Here is a 17,739-nt window from a genome sequence, read left to right as displayed (position 1 = left end):
AGCTTGCCTGTGAGAGCACGAGCGCCGTGTTTTGGCATCGTAATGTCTGCCCACAGTAGCAACTTTATCCGCCTGCGTCTGTACTTTGACTACCCGCCGCCGGCCGCCGTCGGCTGCCGCATGTGCTGGATGCTCGTGGACCTGAACGCGTGTCGCGTGGTGGCGGATCTGGAGAGCATCATCAGGGAGAAGTTTGAGTTCAGCCGCAGAAGCATCCTCAGCCTGTTCGTAGAGGACTGCTACCTCCCTCACACAGAGAGCATCTACGTGGTGCGGGACAACGACAACGTCAGGTGCGCGCGTGCTCACTGCTGGTTGTAACAAGCTAACCTGAAGTCCGTTTCAGCTAACAGCTTCCTGTGTGAAACACTCAGCTTTGGTTAGATGTATAGGACCTGTTCAGGCTCTGATTCCTGCCTGTTCTGAGACGTGTGATAGAATGCTGACAGGGCCAGTTGGTTCTGGTTTTAGACCAAGATTAAAGAGAAAACGGCTCCAAGTGACTTTGAAAACGGGTTTATGGTTTCAGACTGGTTTCAGGCTGGTATCAGGCTGGTTTCGGACTGGTATCAGGCTGGTTTCAGACTGGTTTCAGGCTGGTATCAGGCTGGTTTCGGACTGGTATCAGGCTGGTTTCGGACTGGTTTCAGGCTGGTATCAGGCTGGTTTCAGGCTGGTATCAGGCTGGTTTCGGACTGGTTTCAGGCTGGTATCAGGCTGGTTTCGGACTGGTTTCAGGCTGGTATCAGGCTGGTTTCGGACTGGTATCAGGCTGGTATCAGGCTGGTTTCAGGCTGGTTTCAGGCTGGTATCAGACTGGTATCAGGCTGGTTTCAGGCTGGTATCAGGCTGGTTTCAGGCTGGTTTCAGGCTGGTTTCAGGCTGGTTTCAGGCTGGTATCAGGCTGGTATCAGGCTGGTTTCAGGCTGGTTTCAGGCTGGTATCAGGCTGGTATCAGGCTGGTTTCAGACTGGTATCAGGCTGGTATCAGGCTGGTTTCAGGCTGGTTTCAGGCTGGTTTCAGACTGGTTTCAGGCTGGTTTCAGGCTGGTATCAGGCTGGTATCAGGCTGGTATTAGGCTGGTTTCAGGCTGGTTTTAGGCTGGTATCAGGCTGGTATCAGGCTGGTTTCAGGCTGGTTTCAGGCTGGTTTCAGGCTGGTTTCAGACTGGTTTCAGGCTGGTTTTAGGCTGGTATCAGGCTGGTTTCAGGCTGGTTTCAGGCTGGTTTCAGACTGGTATCAGGCTGGTTTCAGGCTGGTATCAGGCTGGTATCAGGCTGGTATCAGGCTGGTTTCAGACTGGTTTCAGGCTGGTTTCAGGCTGGTTTCAGGCTGGTATCAGGCTGGTTTCAGGCTGGTATCAGGCTGGTTTCAGGCTGGTTTCAGGCTGGTTTCAGGCTGGTATCAGGCTGGTTTCAGACTGGTATCAGGCTGGTATCAGGCTGGTATCAGGCTGGTTTCAGGCTGGTTTCAGGCTGGTTTCAGGCTGGTATCAGGCTGGTTTCAGACTGGTATCAGGCTGGTTTCAGGCTGGTTTCAGACTGGTATCAGGCTGGTTTCAGGCTGGTTTCAGGCTGGTATCAGGCTGGTATCAGGCTGGTTTCAGGCTGGTTTCAGGCTGGTATCAGGCTGGTATCAGGCTGGTTTCAGGCTGGTTTCAGGCTGGTTTCAGGCTGGTATCAGGCTGGTTTCAGGCTGGTTTCAGGCTGGTTTCAGACTGGTATCAGGCTGGTATCAGGCTGGTTTTAGGCTGGTATCAGGCTGGTTTCAGGCTGGTATTAGGCTGGTTTCAGGCTGGTTTCAGGCTGGTTTCAGACTGGTATCAGGCTGGTATCAGGCTGGTATCAGGCTGGTATCAGGCTGGTATCAGACTGGTATCAGACTGGTATCAGGCTGGTATCAGGCTGGTTTCAGACTGGTATCAGGCTGGTTTCAGACTGGTTTTAGGCTGGTATCAGGCTGGTTTCAGGCTGGTTTCAGGCTGGTTTCAGACTGGTATCAGGCTGGTTTCAGGCTGGTTTTAGGCTGGTTTCAGACTGGTATCAGGCTGGTATCAGGCTGGTATCAGACTGGTATCAGGCTGGTATCAGGCTGGTTTCAGACTGGTTTCAGGCTGGTTTCAGACTGGTTTTAGGCTGGTATCAGGCTGGTTTCAGGCTGGTTTCAGGCTGGTTTCAGGCTGGTTTCAGGCTGGTATCAGGCTGGTTTCAGGCTGGTTTCAGGCTGGTTTCAGGCTGGTTTCAGGCTGGTTTCAGGCTGGTTTCAGACTGGTATCAGGCTGGTTTCAGACTGGTATCAGGCTGGTTTCAGGCTGGTTTCAGGCTGGTATCAGGCTGGTTTCAGGCTGGTTTCAGGCTGGTTTCAGGCTGGTATCAGGCTGGTATCAGGCTGGTTTCAGACTGGTATCAGGCTGGTTTCAGGCTGGTTTCAGGCTGGTTTCAGACTGGTATCAGGCTGGTATCAGGCTGGTTTCAGGCTGGTTTCAGGCTGGTTTCAGGCTGGTTTCAGACTGGTTTCAGGCTGGTTTCAGGCTGGTATCAGGCTGGTATCAGGCTGGTATCAGGCTGGTTTCAGACTGGTATCAGACTGGTTTCAGGCTGGTTTCAGGCTGGTTTCAGGCTGGTATCAGGCTGGTTTCAGGCTGGTTTCAGGCTGGTTTCAGGCTGGTTTCAGGCTGGTATCAGGCTGGTTTCAGGCTGGTATCAGGCTGGTTTCAGACTGGTATCAGGCTGGTATCAGGCTGGTTTCAGGCTGGTTTCAGGCTGGTTTCAGGCTGGTTTCAGGCTGGTTTCAGGCTGGTTTCAGGCTGGTTTCAGGCTGGTTTCAGGCTGGTTTCAGGCTGGTTTCAGGCTGGTTTCAGGCTGGTATCAGGCTGGTATCAGGCTGGTATCAGGCTGGTATCAGGCTGGTTTCAGGCTGGTTTCAGGCTGGTATCAGGCTGGTTTCAGGCTGGTTTCAGGCTGGTTTCAGACTGGTTTCAGGCTGGTATCAGGCTGGTATCAGGCTGGTTTCAGGCTGGTTTTAGGCTGGTATCAGGCTGGTATCAGGCTGGTATCAGGCTGGTATCAGGCTGGTATCAGGCTGGTTTCAGGCTGGTTTCAGGCTGGTTTCAGACTGGTATCAGGCTGGTTTCAGGCTGGTATCAGGCTGGTTTCAGGCTGGTTTTAGGCTGGTATCAGGCTGGTTTCAGGCTGGTTTCAGGCTGGTTTCAGGCTGGTATCAGGCTGGTATCAGGCTGGTTTTAGGCTGGTATCAGGCTGGTTTCAGGCTGGTATCAGGCTGGTATCAGGCTGGTATCAGGCTGGTTTCAGACTGGTATCAGACTGGTTTCAGACTGGTATCAGGCTGGTTTCAGGCTGGTTTCAGGCTGGTATCAGGCTGGTTTCAGACTGGTTTCAGGCTGGTATCAGGCTGGTATCAGGCTGGTTTCAGGCTGGTATCAGGCTGGTATCAGGCTGGTTTCAGGCTGGTTTCAGGCTGGTTTCAGGCTGGTTTCAGGCTGGTATCAGGCTGGTTTCAGGCTGGTATCAGGCTGGTTTCAGACTGGTATCAGGCTGGTATCAGGCTGGTATCAGACTGGTTTCAGGCTGGTTTCAGTAGGATCCAACTAAAAGGACATACATAGGCTGCAGTTACGTAGCACATGACTGTGACACTCATCTTTCTGCGAGGAAATGAAAAAAAATGTCAGTGCGAGACATGATCTGGGACATGATCTGGAACATGATCTGGGACATAATCTGGGACATGATCTGGAACACGATCTGGGACATGATCTGGGACATGATCTGTGATATGATCTGGAACATGATCTGGGACATGATCTGGAACATGATCTGGGACATGATCTGGGACATGATCTGGGACGTGATCTGGGACGTGATCTGGGACGTGATCTGGAACGTTATCTGGGACGTGATCTGGGACACGATCTGTGATATAATCTGTGATATGATCTGGAACATGATCTGGGACATGATCTGGAACATATCTGGGACATGATCTGGGACATGATCTGGAACATGATCTGGGACATGATCTGGAACATGATCTGGAACATGATCTGGGACATGATCTGGGACATGATCTGGAACATGATCTGGGACACGATCTGGGACACGATCTGGGACACGATCTGTGATATGATCTGGAACATGATCTGGAACATGATCTGGGACATGATCTGGGACATGATCTGGGACATGATCTGGGACACGATCTGGGACACGATCTGGGACACGATCTGGGACACGATCTGTGATAAGATCTGGAACATGATCTGGAACATGATCTGGGACATGATCTGGAACATGATCTGGGACATGATCTGGGACATGATCTGGGACATGATCTGTGATATGATCTGGAACATGATCTGTGATATGATCTGTGATATGATCTGGAACATGATCTGGGACATGATCTGGAACATGATCTGTGATATAATCTGTGATATGATCTGGAACATGATCTGTGATATAATCTGTGATATGATCTGGAACATGATCTGGGACATGATCTGGGACGTGATCTGGAACGTGATCTGGGACGTGATCTGGGACGTGATCTGGAACATGATCTGGGACATGATCTGGGACATGATCTGGAACATGATCTGGGACATGATCTGGGACATGATCTGGAACATGATCTGGGACATGATCTGGAACATGATCTGGAACATGATCTGGGACGTGATCTGGGACATGATCTGGGACGTGATCTGGGACGTGATCTTGGACATGATCTGGAACATGATCTGGGACATGATCTGGAACATGATCTGGAACATGATCTGGGACATGATCTGGAACGTGATCTGGGACGTGATCTGGGACGTGATCTGGAACATGATCTGGGACATGATCTGGGACATGATCTGGGACATGATCTGGGACATGATCTGGGACATGATCTGTGATATGATCTGGGACATGATCTGGGACGTGATCTGGGACGTGATCTGGGACGTGATCTGGAACGTTATCTGGGACGTGATCTGGGACACGATCTGTGATATAATCTGTGATATGATCTGGAACATGATCTGGGACATGATCTGGAACATATCTGGGACATGATCTGGGACATGATGTGGAACATGATCTGGGACATGATCTGGGACATGATCTGGAACATGATCTGGAACATGATCTGGAACATGATCTGGGACATGATCTGGAACACGATCTGGGACACGATCTGGGACACGATCTGTGATATGATCTGGAACATGATCTGGGACATGATCTGGGACACGATCTGGGACACGATCTGGGACACGATCTGTGATAAGATCTGGAACATGATCTGGAACATGATCTGGAACATGATCTGGGACATGATCTGGGACATGATCTGGGACATGATCTGGGACATGATCTGGGACATGATCTGTGATATGATCTGGAACATGATCTGTGATATGATCTGTGATATGATCTGGAACATGATCTGGGACATGATCTGGAACATGATCTGTGATATAATCTGTGATATGATCTGGAACATGATCTGGAACATGATCTGGGACATGATCTGGAACGTGATCTGGGACGTGATCTGGGACGTGATCTGGAACATGATCTGGGACATGATCTGGAACATGATCTGGGACATGATCTGGGACATGATCTGGGACATGATCTGGGACATGATCTGGAACATGATCTGGGACATGATCTGGAACATGATCTGGGACATGATCTGGGACGTGATCTGGGACGTGATCTGGGACGTGATCTTGGACATGATCTGACTAAGTCAGCATAAACAGTGCATCTAGGTTTATCTATGTTCCTTTAACCTTTATTTCAGCTGGTAGGTCAGTTGGAACCAATTCTCCTTTGCACGCTGACCTTGTTTTCACAGAGCAGGATCTTTTGTGGTTTGTGGTGCATAGACACTCGATACAGAGATGAAGGCTAAATTCTACCCAGATATGGAGAAGGGGGATATGATCGGATGTGTTGAGTCTTCTTTCAACATATGCTCAATAACTGTGTTATAGATATATAGGTGTAGAACTGATGCCTTCTGGTATCTCTGTAATGACTGCTTGCTGTAGGAACTTTATCCATCTGCATCTGTACCGGGACTGCCTGTTAAAAATGGGATGTTAAAATCCTTCTTTTATGAAATCGGTCTCAGCATCTATCCTGACAGCGATTTTAAAAACTCATTCTGTTGGCATTCATCGTGGTTTGCCAGAGTTTGATATGTCTTCTAAAACTTTTGATCTATTAAAGTGGTGATGACTCATGGGGAACATGTGGGCATTTACTGACTTTACATCCAATGAAAGACGGAGCGTTAGTGTTGGGGGACACCAAGGGAAAAAAGAACAGCATCAGATGAACACCAGGCGGGAGCTGGGTTTCTCCCAATCTAATTCATCTGGATTCACGCAGCTGTCCGTGTAAGCAGAAGGAGAGAAGAGTGAGTGTCAGCAGAGAATGGGAACACATTTCATTTAGTGTTTTTCCCTTTCATCAGCTGTAAAAGATCTGCCTTCTCAGAGATGTCCATGTGTTTCTAACCTGCATGAACAACATGGTAGGAAAGTTTTGTTGAAAGATGTCTGGCTCCTTAAAGTGCAGCTGGAGCAGAGAAAAGGCTGCAGGGGGAACTACGAGCAGCTGTGGGTCTTTTACAGTGTCTGGAGAGGGTGGGAAACATGAATCCCACCCTGTAGTCTGAGTTCAACACTTTGTTACAAACACTTTTAGTGCTCCTCTGACAGAAGGAATGAAGTGCAGCAGCAGGCTGCCACAAAGCAAGAGTTGGATGATATGTTGGGCTGACATCTGACTCTGTTCCATTTCTGTCACCTGGCCTCCTCTTCCCTCACATCAGCCCTTCCCTAATTCCAGGAGAATATTTTTAACTTCACACTTTACACTACCTGATCGAACACTGTATCTGCAGAATAGTTTTTACAGACAGCCCATTAAATCCTGTACTGTTTTTATACACCACATTACCTTCACTGTGAACACAGAATGGGCCAACATAACTTCCCTTCTGTTTCTTCTTCTGTTTAATGATGTTTCTGTTTGCCAGGGTGAAGGTGGACTGTCTGGCTCAGGTGAACGTGCACAGCAACCTTACAGATGCAGCGAGCGTAAACTGCAGGAAAAGACAAAGAGACACTGGGGAGGATGGGCTAGGAAACAATGGAGTGAGGGTAGAATGGAAAAAGAAAAAGAAGAAAAAACAATGTGAGGAAATCCCACCAGAAGATGCCAAGCAGGCTGCAGTTGAGAAGTCCAAGAAGTCAAAAAGAAAGAAACGTACAGAGAAGAGAGATGAAAGGACAGTTGATAACAGCCATCCTGTTACCCCTAAACCAGCTGCTGCCCCACAAAAAATCCAACGTTATGTCGACCCACCAATTAAGAGCACCAAGAAGCCCTCAGAGGCACAAGTAAAAACCAATAATGCCATCTCCTCAGATTCCAGTAGTAGCAGCTCTGATGGAGATGAAGCTCCTAAAGAAACAGCAGCCAAAGCTTCCTCCACCCCTGCTGCTTCCAAAGCACCTTCAAACAGCAAACCCACTCAGAAGAAATCCCACCCTCCCTCATCACCCTCTTCAGAAACCGACTCGTCCTCAGATACTGCTTTCAGTGCTAAAATATCCCCAAAAGTTAAACCTTTACCACCCACCACCAACTCCAAATCTCATCAAGCTCTTTCAGTCGTGCAGTCCACAAACTGTGCTCAGAAACAGGCTGTCAGCCTTCCATGTGACGGAATGATGGAGCCTCAGGACCCAGGCAGTGACGAGGAGATCCAGCTGGTTATCCGACGGCCACAGGCACCCGGCAGAAGCACGGCCAGTCACTCCCATTGGCCAGGCCGCTGCAGAGGAGCAGAGCGGCATGCTGGGGGTCCTGGAGAGTACGGTTCAGCTGAAGGTTGCTTTGAGTCCAACTGCAATGGTGCACAGGAGCTGTCCTACAAAACTGATTCACTGACTAATATGTCTGTGGTCCTTCAGGTTTGTCTGCATGTGTCTGAGCGACTTTTTTATCTTACTACAATCAGTAATCTTTTTTTGTTTTAATGAGTAAAACACTCATGGATGATATTGCTTACTTTAACTGTAAACTTGTTTTATTGTGAGGCTAACAAATGTCTGTCAAGCTTGGTTTTTTTCTTGCATTTTTTTACCAAATAAGTTTCTATTCATATTTGAAACATGTTCATTATTTTGCCCAAATAAGGCAAAACTGTGAATTGTTAGTGAACTCAATGACAGCTTCAGCCCCAGGCTGATGGATGATGGAATCATCACTAAAAAAATAAACCAGGTACAGATATAATACAAAACAATCTTATTCATCGCTGAACATTCTGACTTTCTAAAACATACCTCACTTTTTTTCCAGAGTTGAGCAAAAATGAAACAAACAAACTAATAATCTGAGTCAGTCCTCCGTTTCAGCTCCTTTTCAGCCAGCTTGAATTCTTTGAGGACTTCACTAATAGAAACAACATTCTTCTTGGATCAGGATCCATCTTTCTTTGACAGCAGCTGACTGATCAGCTCTGCAGGACGCAGTCTCGTCATGGAGCGCTTTGTTCACTTTGGGAACTCAGATTGAGATCCGGACTGTTTGCTGGTCATGTCATTGAGCTGATATGTCTTTCCTGAAGAAAAGATTGGCCGCTCTTTGCTCTGTGGAGAGATGCATCATCATCCTGAAAATGAGCTCCTTTGGATTGATGGAATGAGTCCAAAATGTCAGAATCCAGCTGTGCATCTCCTGTAGAGGTGATGGCTGCCATCTCCCCTGGTCCTTTACCTGCCATCAGCCCCATTTCATCACTGATGGTGGAAATGTGCTGGTTTCCTTCAGCCAGTCTGAACATATGCAGGAGCATATGTTCCATCGTTTCATTGGAGCGTATTAAAGTTCCAGCATCGTCTCCTTGGTGATTCATCTCTGAGTCTCTCTTGCATCCAACCATCCACAGTCCATGGCTGCTTCTCTTCAGCCCGCTGTGACCTGCTTTTCTTCTCTTTAGGTGTTAGTGATGCTTTCCTTTGGCTTCTCTGGATGGAAATCCATTTCCCTCAGTCGGGTTCTTACAGTTGGCTCACAAACATTGGCTCCTGTTTCTGACCAATAGGGTTTCATTTCTTTTGTTGAACATTTTCTATTTTCAGACATATCCCTTTAAGTTTTCTGTCCTGACTCTCTGACGTCTTCCTTGGTCGACCTGTATGTTCCCCTTTACAACCTTCTCATTCTGTTTGGACCTCAGACCCAGCTGACAGGGAACATCCAACATCTTTTGCCACACTTTGAGTTGAATTACCTTCTTGAAGGAGTTTTAGAATCCATTGTTTCCACTGACTGCTCTCTAGTTGGGGCCATGTTTCCTGTCAGTTATTTGGGTGCATCAGCTCTGCAGGGCTCTCTTGGATGTTTACACTTGTGCAGTTTTAGACATTCAGATTTCCCTGATTCCATTATTTTTTCCTCTACTTCATCTGAAAAAATGACAACTTAATTAGATTTTTTTAATGTATCTTTTACAAAGTTCAGCTGTAGTAAAAATACTTTTTTTATTTTTAATGATGTGTCACAGTAACTGGAAATCTGGTGGGAAAACCTACAAAGCATCATCACCAGCAACCATCAAAGTGAAGTCTCTGATGCTCCTCATATCAGGGGAAGGATTAACCTCACCATATAAAGGATCTCTGAGAATGCATGGCTTTGAAATGAAGAAAGATGTGAGAGACTCTATTCTGTTTCTAAGACCAGATTGGAGGGTCACAGTTCTGAAGGAAGAGTTTAGCCAACAGTAGAAAAACTTAAGTCCTGCTTTGCCATTTTAGCAGTGCAGTGTAATCTGGTGTGTATCTGTAAACATGGTCATTGTGTTACCTGTGCCATATGAAATGTGCTGTATGGAAAGATATTCATAACATGTTGGCTTCTTGCTTGTGCTTGCTCTGTGTGTAGAATGGAGCAGAGAGCGTTCCCAAACAGGACTATAGCTCTATGCCCCTGTTAGCCGCCCCGCCACAGGTGGGGCAGAAGATTGCCTTTAAGGTAAGTCTGGTCGAGCAAGTCAAAAGTATCTGGTTTCTTATTAACATAGGGCTGCTGTACAGATAGGTTTCACTTAATAGCCCCTCTGCTATAATAGCAACAATATCATTTTCCTCAGTGATAGAAAACATTCGTAAAAGTGTTGACAGGACACATCAAACTACAATTTGAATCCATAGAGTTTTTGTAAAACCTATTCAGTTATTTAACTAGTCTTCATATACAGAATTAGTCTTTCAAACAGAAAAATCTGAACATCATTATGATTAAAGGATCATATTTCAGAATGAGCAGTGTTGTCCATTATGTAGAGCAGCTTTTGCAACATTCTTTTAAAGATCAGCTCCAGAGGTTCCAGAGCAGCCCCCAGCACAGAGCCAGCCTTCTTTATCCCTTTCTTCACTTTCTCTGAGTGTCTGGCTCTGATGCTGCTGCCCAACAGATGCTGCAGAGCACATTGTTCCAAGGAGCTGAGCTTCCGTTACAAGTGGAGTCTGTTCTGTCCCTTGTGGACAGCTTCAGCGTTGCAGTTCCAGTCCAGTCTGCTGTCCAGGAAACACCCAGATATCTGCTGTCCTGCACCTTTTCAGCTGGGATAAAAATTGTTTGAAATTTTCTAAAATCCACAATCATGTCTTTTATACATCTGATATCTCATCAGAGTATTTCCTGAGATGACAGCACCCTGAGTTGTTTTGGGAGTCTGAGTTTTACTGTCCCCAGCTCCTCAGACACACAACCCTTCAGTCTCAGTAACTGTGGTCTGTTTGTCAAGGAGTCGATTGAATATTCTGCAGATTCTTGCATAACAGTACAGGCTGACTGTTAAAAGCACTGCAGAAATCAAAGAACGTGATCCTCACAGTGCTGCCTGCGTTGTCCAGATGAGAGTGGGCTGGTTGAAGCAGGTAGATGATGGCATCTTGGTGGTTGGTGGCGTAGTGGGTACAGCAGGCGCCCCATGTACAGAGGCTATAGTCCTCGCTGCAGCTGGCCCCGGTTCGAGTCCCTTTGCTGCATGTCGTTCCCCCTCTCTCTGCTTCCTTCTCTCTAAACTGTCCTATCCATTAAAGACATAAAAGCCCCCCCCAAAAAAAAAAAAAAAAAAAGGTCAGACGCAGGTCAGAAGCTCAGTCAAATAATAGCTTCATTCTGGTTATTTTCTCTTTTTAGACACCAAATCACTATGATGATTTCTGGAGGGGTATTTTAATGCCACCCATGTCTTTCCTTTTTTTTTAACCTTACATCACCTTTGGTATACATCTCTATGTTATATTAACAATGAAGGAAAAGCAATTGTATGATAGCAACACTACAGAAGATTGGAACCTTGAAACTATGTGACTAACTCTGATTCATTTTGAGGTACATTTACTTGTATGGTGAATATTTTGCCTGAAACAGCCCAGGAGTGTCCAGAGACTGAGATAAGACGGTTCACGACTTTGGTTTCCTGCCCCTCACTACACTGTTTTGCTTTACAGAGCAAAAAATGTTTCCATATTCTCTAGTAGTTTAGTTTAAATAATTTGGTCCAACTCTTTGTTTAATCCGAGACTTAAAGGTAGGGTAGGAGATCCTGGATTTTGAGTCCAGCGAAGCTGCATTTTGAAAATACACAGGTAAAAAGTCCCAACCCTTTTCTTCACTTTCCCCCCGAAGGCACGCCTCTAGAGTACATGAACGCGCACGAAGGTGCACGAGCGCTGTTCTGACAGCAAGCATCGATCGTTGCCGTATTTAGTATTTAGTATTTAGTATATGCTAACTATACGTTTAATAATGCTAGGTGCTAGCCAAGCTGGCTCTAGTTTAGCTTCCTGCCAAGCTTCTGGACGCGTAATTCGTTCACGGAGCAGGGTACGCGCACAGGGGGAAGGAGGGGGGGGGAGGGAGGAGCAGATTGCAGTTTGATAGACGGCATCAGAATCCAATCATCGTTAACGGTCCGTTCAGTATGATTGGATACTGTTTTTCCTAGATTGTACGTTCTAGAGGCCACTAAAACTTTTCATATTTGTGTCAAAACTTTTAATTAATTGGTTGCAATGGGGGTGTGAAGAGTATTTCAAGCAATATGTAAAAAAATGTTCCAGAAAAAGATCCCCTACCCCACCTTTAAACAGTTTGGTACTACTCCCTAAGAGCTCGAGTAAGGGCAATTGGACTTCTTTTCCTTGATTCTTGAAGATATTTCAACTCTTATACAAAAGTCTTTTTCAGTTCTAACTCGTTTGTAGGGAGTTTCTTTTCTGCTTATAAGTAGTTGAAGGACCGTCGACACTTGGTGAGTCATTAAAGGATAAGACCGTTTTTTTGACATTGGGCCCTTGATTTCACATTATAACATGATGTTCTACTCACCCCTGCTTGTTGTTGAACATTTGGAGCTGTTCCGAAGATATTCGCGAGGCGTCTGGCTGCTCTCTTGAGATATTCGGCCATGAAACGGTTTCCTATGGGCAAGCTTATACAGGCACAAACTATGCTGTTTATAATTTATTAATTACTGTACATTAGCACTGATAACGTGGAGGTGCGTCGCTTACTTAAAAAAATCCGGGTTTCTGTAATTTTGAATTTTTGTCGTAAAGTGGGTGTTACTGACGTCATCGTCGTGCTACTGCCACAGACAGCCCACAGACCTGCTGCCTATTTATTCATTCGGCTAAAATTCAAAATTAGTAACCCGGATTTTTTTTAAGTAAGCGACGCACCTCCACGTTATCAGTGCTAGTGTAGAGTAATTAATAAATTATAAACAGCATAGTTTGTGCCTGTATAAGCTTGCCCATAGGAAACCGTTTCATGGCCGAATATCTCAAGAGAGCAGCCAGACGCCTCGCGAATATCTTCGGAACAGCTCCAAATGACCAACAACAAGCAGGGGTGAGTAGAACATCATGTTATAATGTGAAATCAAGGGCCCAATGTCAAAAAACCGGTCTTATCCTTTAAGATCACATGTGTGTCACTGACTCACTGACCAGTGGGTCATTTCAATCAGTCTCGCTTGTGAGAAACCAAGAACATGAAGTCCAGTTGTCCTTATTCAAGCTCTTAGGCTTACTGAACAGTCTTCCAGAAGATGTGAGACAGGCCTCAACTCTGACAATGTTTAAATCCAGGCTGAAAACAGTTCTATTTAGCTGTGCATATGACACCTGAAAGTATTTTATCTGCACTCTTTGCTTTTTAATTAATTAATGATTATTTTAATGGGTTTTTAATTTCTTTATTTTATTTTCTATTTCTTTTTAATGATTTTATTGCCTTCTTGTGATTTTATGTAGCTGTGAAGCACTTTGAATTGCCCTGTGTATGAATTGTGCTCTATAAATAAAATTGCCTTGCCTTGCCTTGCCTTACCATGACCTGGATGACTGAGAATCTGCACCAACATTTTGCTCCTAATTAGATGCTTAATTTCTTAATTTATATCCTTTTATTTACAGTTGCTGGAGTTAACAGAGAACTATACACCAGAAATATCTGAATATAAGGTGAGTGAGGGGTTGTCTCGTTCTATGGGGACAGCCCACGGAAATCGTATGCTTGTGATGTCCTAACTCTTAAACCTTGTACTTACCAGCCAAGTGTCTGTATGTTTTAGGAGGGACGGATTGTGAGTTTTGACCCAAACACCAAACAGATTGAACTTCAACTTATCAATACCTCTCAAGGTAGGGATCATTTTACCTTGACATACAATTTTTGATGAATTGTGTTCACTGAAAGTAATGTTTTGTTGTTGGGGCGACATAAGTACAGGGTGTTTTTTGGAGGTTTCAATTGTGAGGATAAAATTGTGTCATGATTGATGTCTGTTAAATTGAGTTTTATTTATTTATTTATTTGAGTTTTATAGTCTGCCTTAACCAGTACCCTGTATGATGGTAACAGTAACCAGTATGATTGTAACAGTACCCAGTATGATGGTAACAGTACCCTGTATGATGGTAACAGTACTCTGTATGATGGTAACAGTACCCAGTATGATGGTAACAGTACCCAGTATGATGGTAACAGTACCCTGTATGATGGTAACAGTACAGTACCCTGTATGAGGGTAACAGTACCCAGTATGGTTGTAACAGTACCCTGTATGATGGTAACAGTACCCAGTATGATGGTAACAGTACAGTACCCTGTATGATGGTAACAGTACCCAGTATGATGGTAACAGTACAGTACCCTGTATGATGGTAACAGTACCCTGTATGATGGTAACAGTACCCTGTATGATGGTAACAGGACAGTACCCTGTATGATGGTAACAGGACAGTACCCTGTATGATGGTAACAGGACAGTACCCTGTATGATGGTAACAGTACCCTGTATGATGGTAACAGTACCCAGTATGATGGTAACAGTACAGTACCCTGTATGATGGTAACAGTACCCTGTATGATGGTAACAGTACCCTGTATGATGGTAACAGTACCCTGTATGATGGTAACAGTACAGTACCCTGTATGATGGTAACAGTACCCAGTATGATGGTAACAGTACAGTACCCTGTATGATGGTAACAGTACCCTGTATGATGGTAACAGTACCCTGTATGATGGTCGCTCTGCTCCCCAACTCTGGAACTCACTCCCACCAGACATCCGCAACATTAGCCCCTTTCACACTGCGATCCGCTACCTTAGTGGGTCCAAATTGCACCTTCGACCCGCGTCGAGCAATGTGAACGCTTGGCGTGTTGGTGACCCGTGTCGCCTGAAGCCGAGTTCAGGGGGCGTTGCCTAGTGGCAGAGCGTCACACGAAACACATAAAATGCTGGGCGTGTACAATGACGTAGGCACAAGCCATGCGTCGGAGGTAGGGTTAAATACACCTTGAGGACTCGTTTTTGCAATTGTATATGCAGTTCATAGAGATGTTATTTTACGGGGTGTGGATGGTTACAACATGGGATGCCGCCGAAGAACATATGCGGAGAATACAAGAGGACTATAGTCCCCGAAATGTGGCGGTAAATAACGTCCTCTGCTCGGAGGCTGAGGAGCTCGCGGACCTCCTTGTCTCCCCAGTTGGCCATATTAAAAAATGTCTCCAACTTGATGTAGGCTAAAACAGAGTAAAACTTGTCCTCACCTGTCGCTGTTGTTCTGAATCAGCTGTCCATTCTGTCTTTTAAACTCCTCACGCCACGCCCACGTCCGACCCGCGTCGATTGCGTTCACACCAAACTCGGCTCGGCAAAAAGACTAGGGTCCGACATGGGTTGAAAGGCGAGTCGAGTTGACGCGGCAGCCCGGGTCGGCAGTGTGAACGCAACAGCGGACACGCTAAATTCGCGGATTAAACGCGGGTTATTCGGCAGTGTGAAAGGGGCTATTGACTCTTTACCCCTCTTCAAATTTAAACTCAAAACCCATCTGTTTCAAGCTGCATTCTCCCTCTAGTCTCTTTTTTAACTTGTGTTATTTTATTTATTGTGTTTTTAATGTGTTGTAAAGTGTCCGTGAGCGTTGAGAAAGGCGCTTTTTTAAAGATTAAATGTGTGTGTGTCTGTGTGTGTGTGTGTGTGTGTGTGTATATATATATATATATATATATATATATATATATATATATATGACAACTGCAGCTCATCCGCAACTATACCAATGATAGTTGTCAAAGGGTTGGGTTGTAGTGTTTTTCCAGGTATTGCTGAGAGGGATTGAAAAATCGAAGACCAGAAACCATGAAACATATGACCAAAGGACCCAGGGGAATATTGACATCTGGGACAGTCTGCTGTGATTAAGATATTGGGGTATATTTTAGATAGTCTACTAATGCACCCTGTGGACAACCTTAAATTGAATCAGCCCATGCCTGATTCAAAGAGAGGATGTGTGTATCCGCCGTCTGGCAGCTTTCCAGGTGTCTTCTGATACAGTTTCTCCAATTTCTCTGGTTTTATCCCCTATTTGAAATGGTGAAAAAGAAGATTTAATATTATTAGAGAAGAGTTGATATGTTTAAGTGATCTGCCTGCTGCAGTCCAGACCTGTCGCTTCTGCACAACATCAGCTCTATCATGAAAAAAACTTCTTGCTTCAACATTCACACATTTGTGGTTTTTCTTTCTGATTTTCCACCAGCTCCTGTTGAACCCGGCAAGTTTGACCTTGTCTATCAGAATCCAGATGGCTCAGAAAGAGTGGAGTATGCTGTGTCCAGAGGATCTTGGGTAAGCTGTGTAACTTACTCTGTCACAGAAAAAGAAGCAATAATGTCATTTCTGTGCTATTAAAACTCTACGTATTTAGTTTTGCCACCTGAAGTCAATAAAATAAACCAAATCTCTGTTTGTGAACATCACATGGTATATTTCCACATATGTATTTCAAATTCAGTTTTAGTTTATCAAAAAATAAATATTTAACACCATTTAAGTGATGTATTGAAAAATTGAAGGTTGATTCCGCATGTGCCTTGATTAAGCCACAGCTGGTCTTGGCAGCTTGCATTGTGTTTGGATAGCTTTGGTTTTGTCAGTACACAATCTTTACATTGTGCTATTAAACCTGTCTTCTTCTTTGAAAGAGCTCATTGACTCAGTGATCCCTCCATTCAGTCTTTTGTCCAAACAGGAGAAGTGTGGGGAGCAGCTGTACAGAAACAGTCATTTTGTTTCAATGTGATCGCGATTCAGTTAACATCTTCACTTATGTCCCGCAGGTGACAGAACGGTGGGAGTCTCTGCTGGAACCAAGACTGATCATTTAAATTGGAAAAACACTGCATTTGAACATCCACCTTTTTTGGACATGGTGGCTTCGTCTTTTAGCAAATGAACTGTAGGATCTTTAAGATATGTTGAACTAAAAGTCACCTTTCTTACCTGGACGGGAATGTAATGGTTTTATCTTTTGTACAGTAATGTGACCATGATCAATCTCATACAAACATTTTTTCCTAATAAAATATTCCATCTTGAGCTTTGACTCTTCGAATCTTCCTATTATATCATATTTTTAAATCGCGTATCAGCTGAAGCATCACAAGCTTATCACAAGAAAGGGAAGCTATTGGAAGTTTGATCAAGTAGGGATTTTATTTGGCTCATTTCCATTTTATGGAAGCTTAGTTCTGCTTGGAAATGCTTGAAGTATGGATGAAATGGTTGGAGTTCTATAGGGAAAAAAGCATTGGGAAGCAAAACTATTTCCTGTCATTAAAGTTAAGAGATGAAAAGTTCAAGTTTTTCTTTTGTAAAATGATGATATGTATTCATTTTTACATATGATCTTGTATTGTCACAAATCAAAATCCTGTGGCACCGTAACAGATAGATAGATAGATAGATGACTTTATTCATCCCGAAGGGAAATTAGGTCGTCATTGCAGTCTCATCTCGGTACATTTGAATAGAATAAAATGCTGAGGTAGAAAAAATAAAAACAGAATTGGACAAATAATATACTTAGAATATGATATGTGTGTGCAAAAAGTATAATAGAATGTGCAAAAAGATAAGAATATTGTATAAAAATGTTATATGATATGAATACGGTCATGCAGAAGGAGACAGGTAGATTGAGTCCAGTTCTGTAATGGCTTTGTTTTAACATCTGCTGGGTTACAAGTGAATCAAAGTGTATTATGTGTAGATATCAGACAATGAATCAGCTGTGCATTTAGAATGTCACAAAAAAATTAT

General features: G+C 44.5%; 1 protein-coding gene across 1 annotated transcript; it reads left to right on the top strand.

The window, feature by feature from the left end:
• Nucleotides 1-5: 5 nt before the first annotated feature.
• On the top strand, nucleotides 6-17,016 carry coil (coilin p80). Its single transcript, XM_075454045.1, has 7 exons — nucleotides 6-293; nucleotides 7,064-8,003; nucleotides 9,982-10,071; nucleotides 13,530-13,577; nucleotides 13,688-13,757; nucleotides 16,178-16,266; nucleotides 16,758-17,016. Exons 1-7 carry the CDS (start codon nucleotides 43-45, stop codon nucleotides 16,803-16,805), a joined length of 1,536 nt encoding a protein of 511 aa, XP_075310160.1. The 5' UTR covers nucleotides 6-42; the 3' UTR covers nucleotides 16,806-17,016.
• The last annotated feature ends 723 nt before the right edge of the window (nucleotides 17,017-17,739 follow it).

The sequence above is a fragment of the Odontesthes bonariensis genome, chromosome 21, assembly GCF_027942865.1.
Source record: "Odontesthes bonariensis isolate fOdoBon6 chromosome 21, fOdoBon6.hap1, whole genome shotgun sequence".
NCBI lineage: Eukaryota > Metazoa > Chordata > Actinopteri > Atheriniformes > Atherinopsidae > Odontesthes > Odontesthes bonariensis.
The sequence above is the reverse complement of the archived record's forward strand: the minus strand, read 5'-3'. Positions and strand labels throughout refer to the sequence as shown.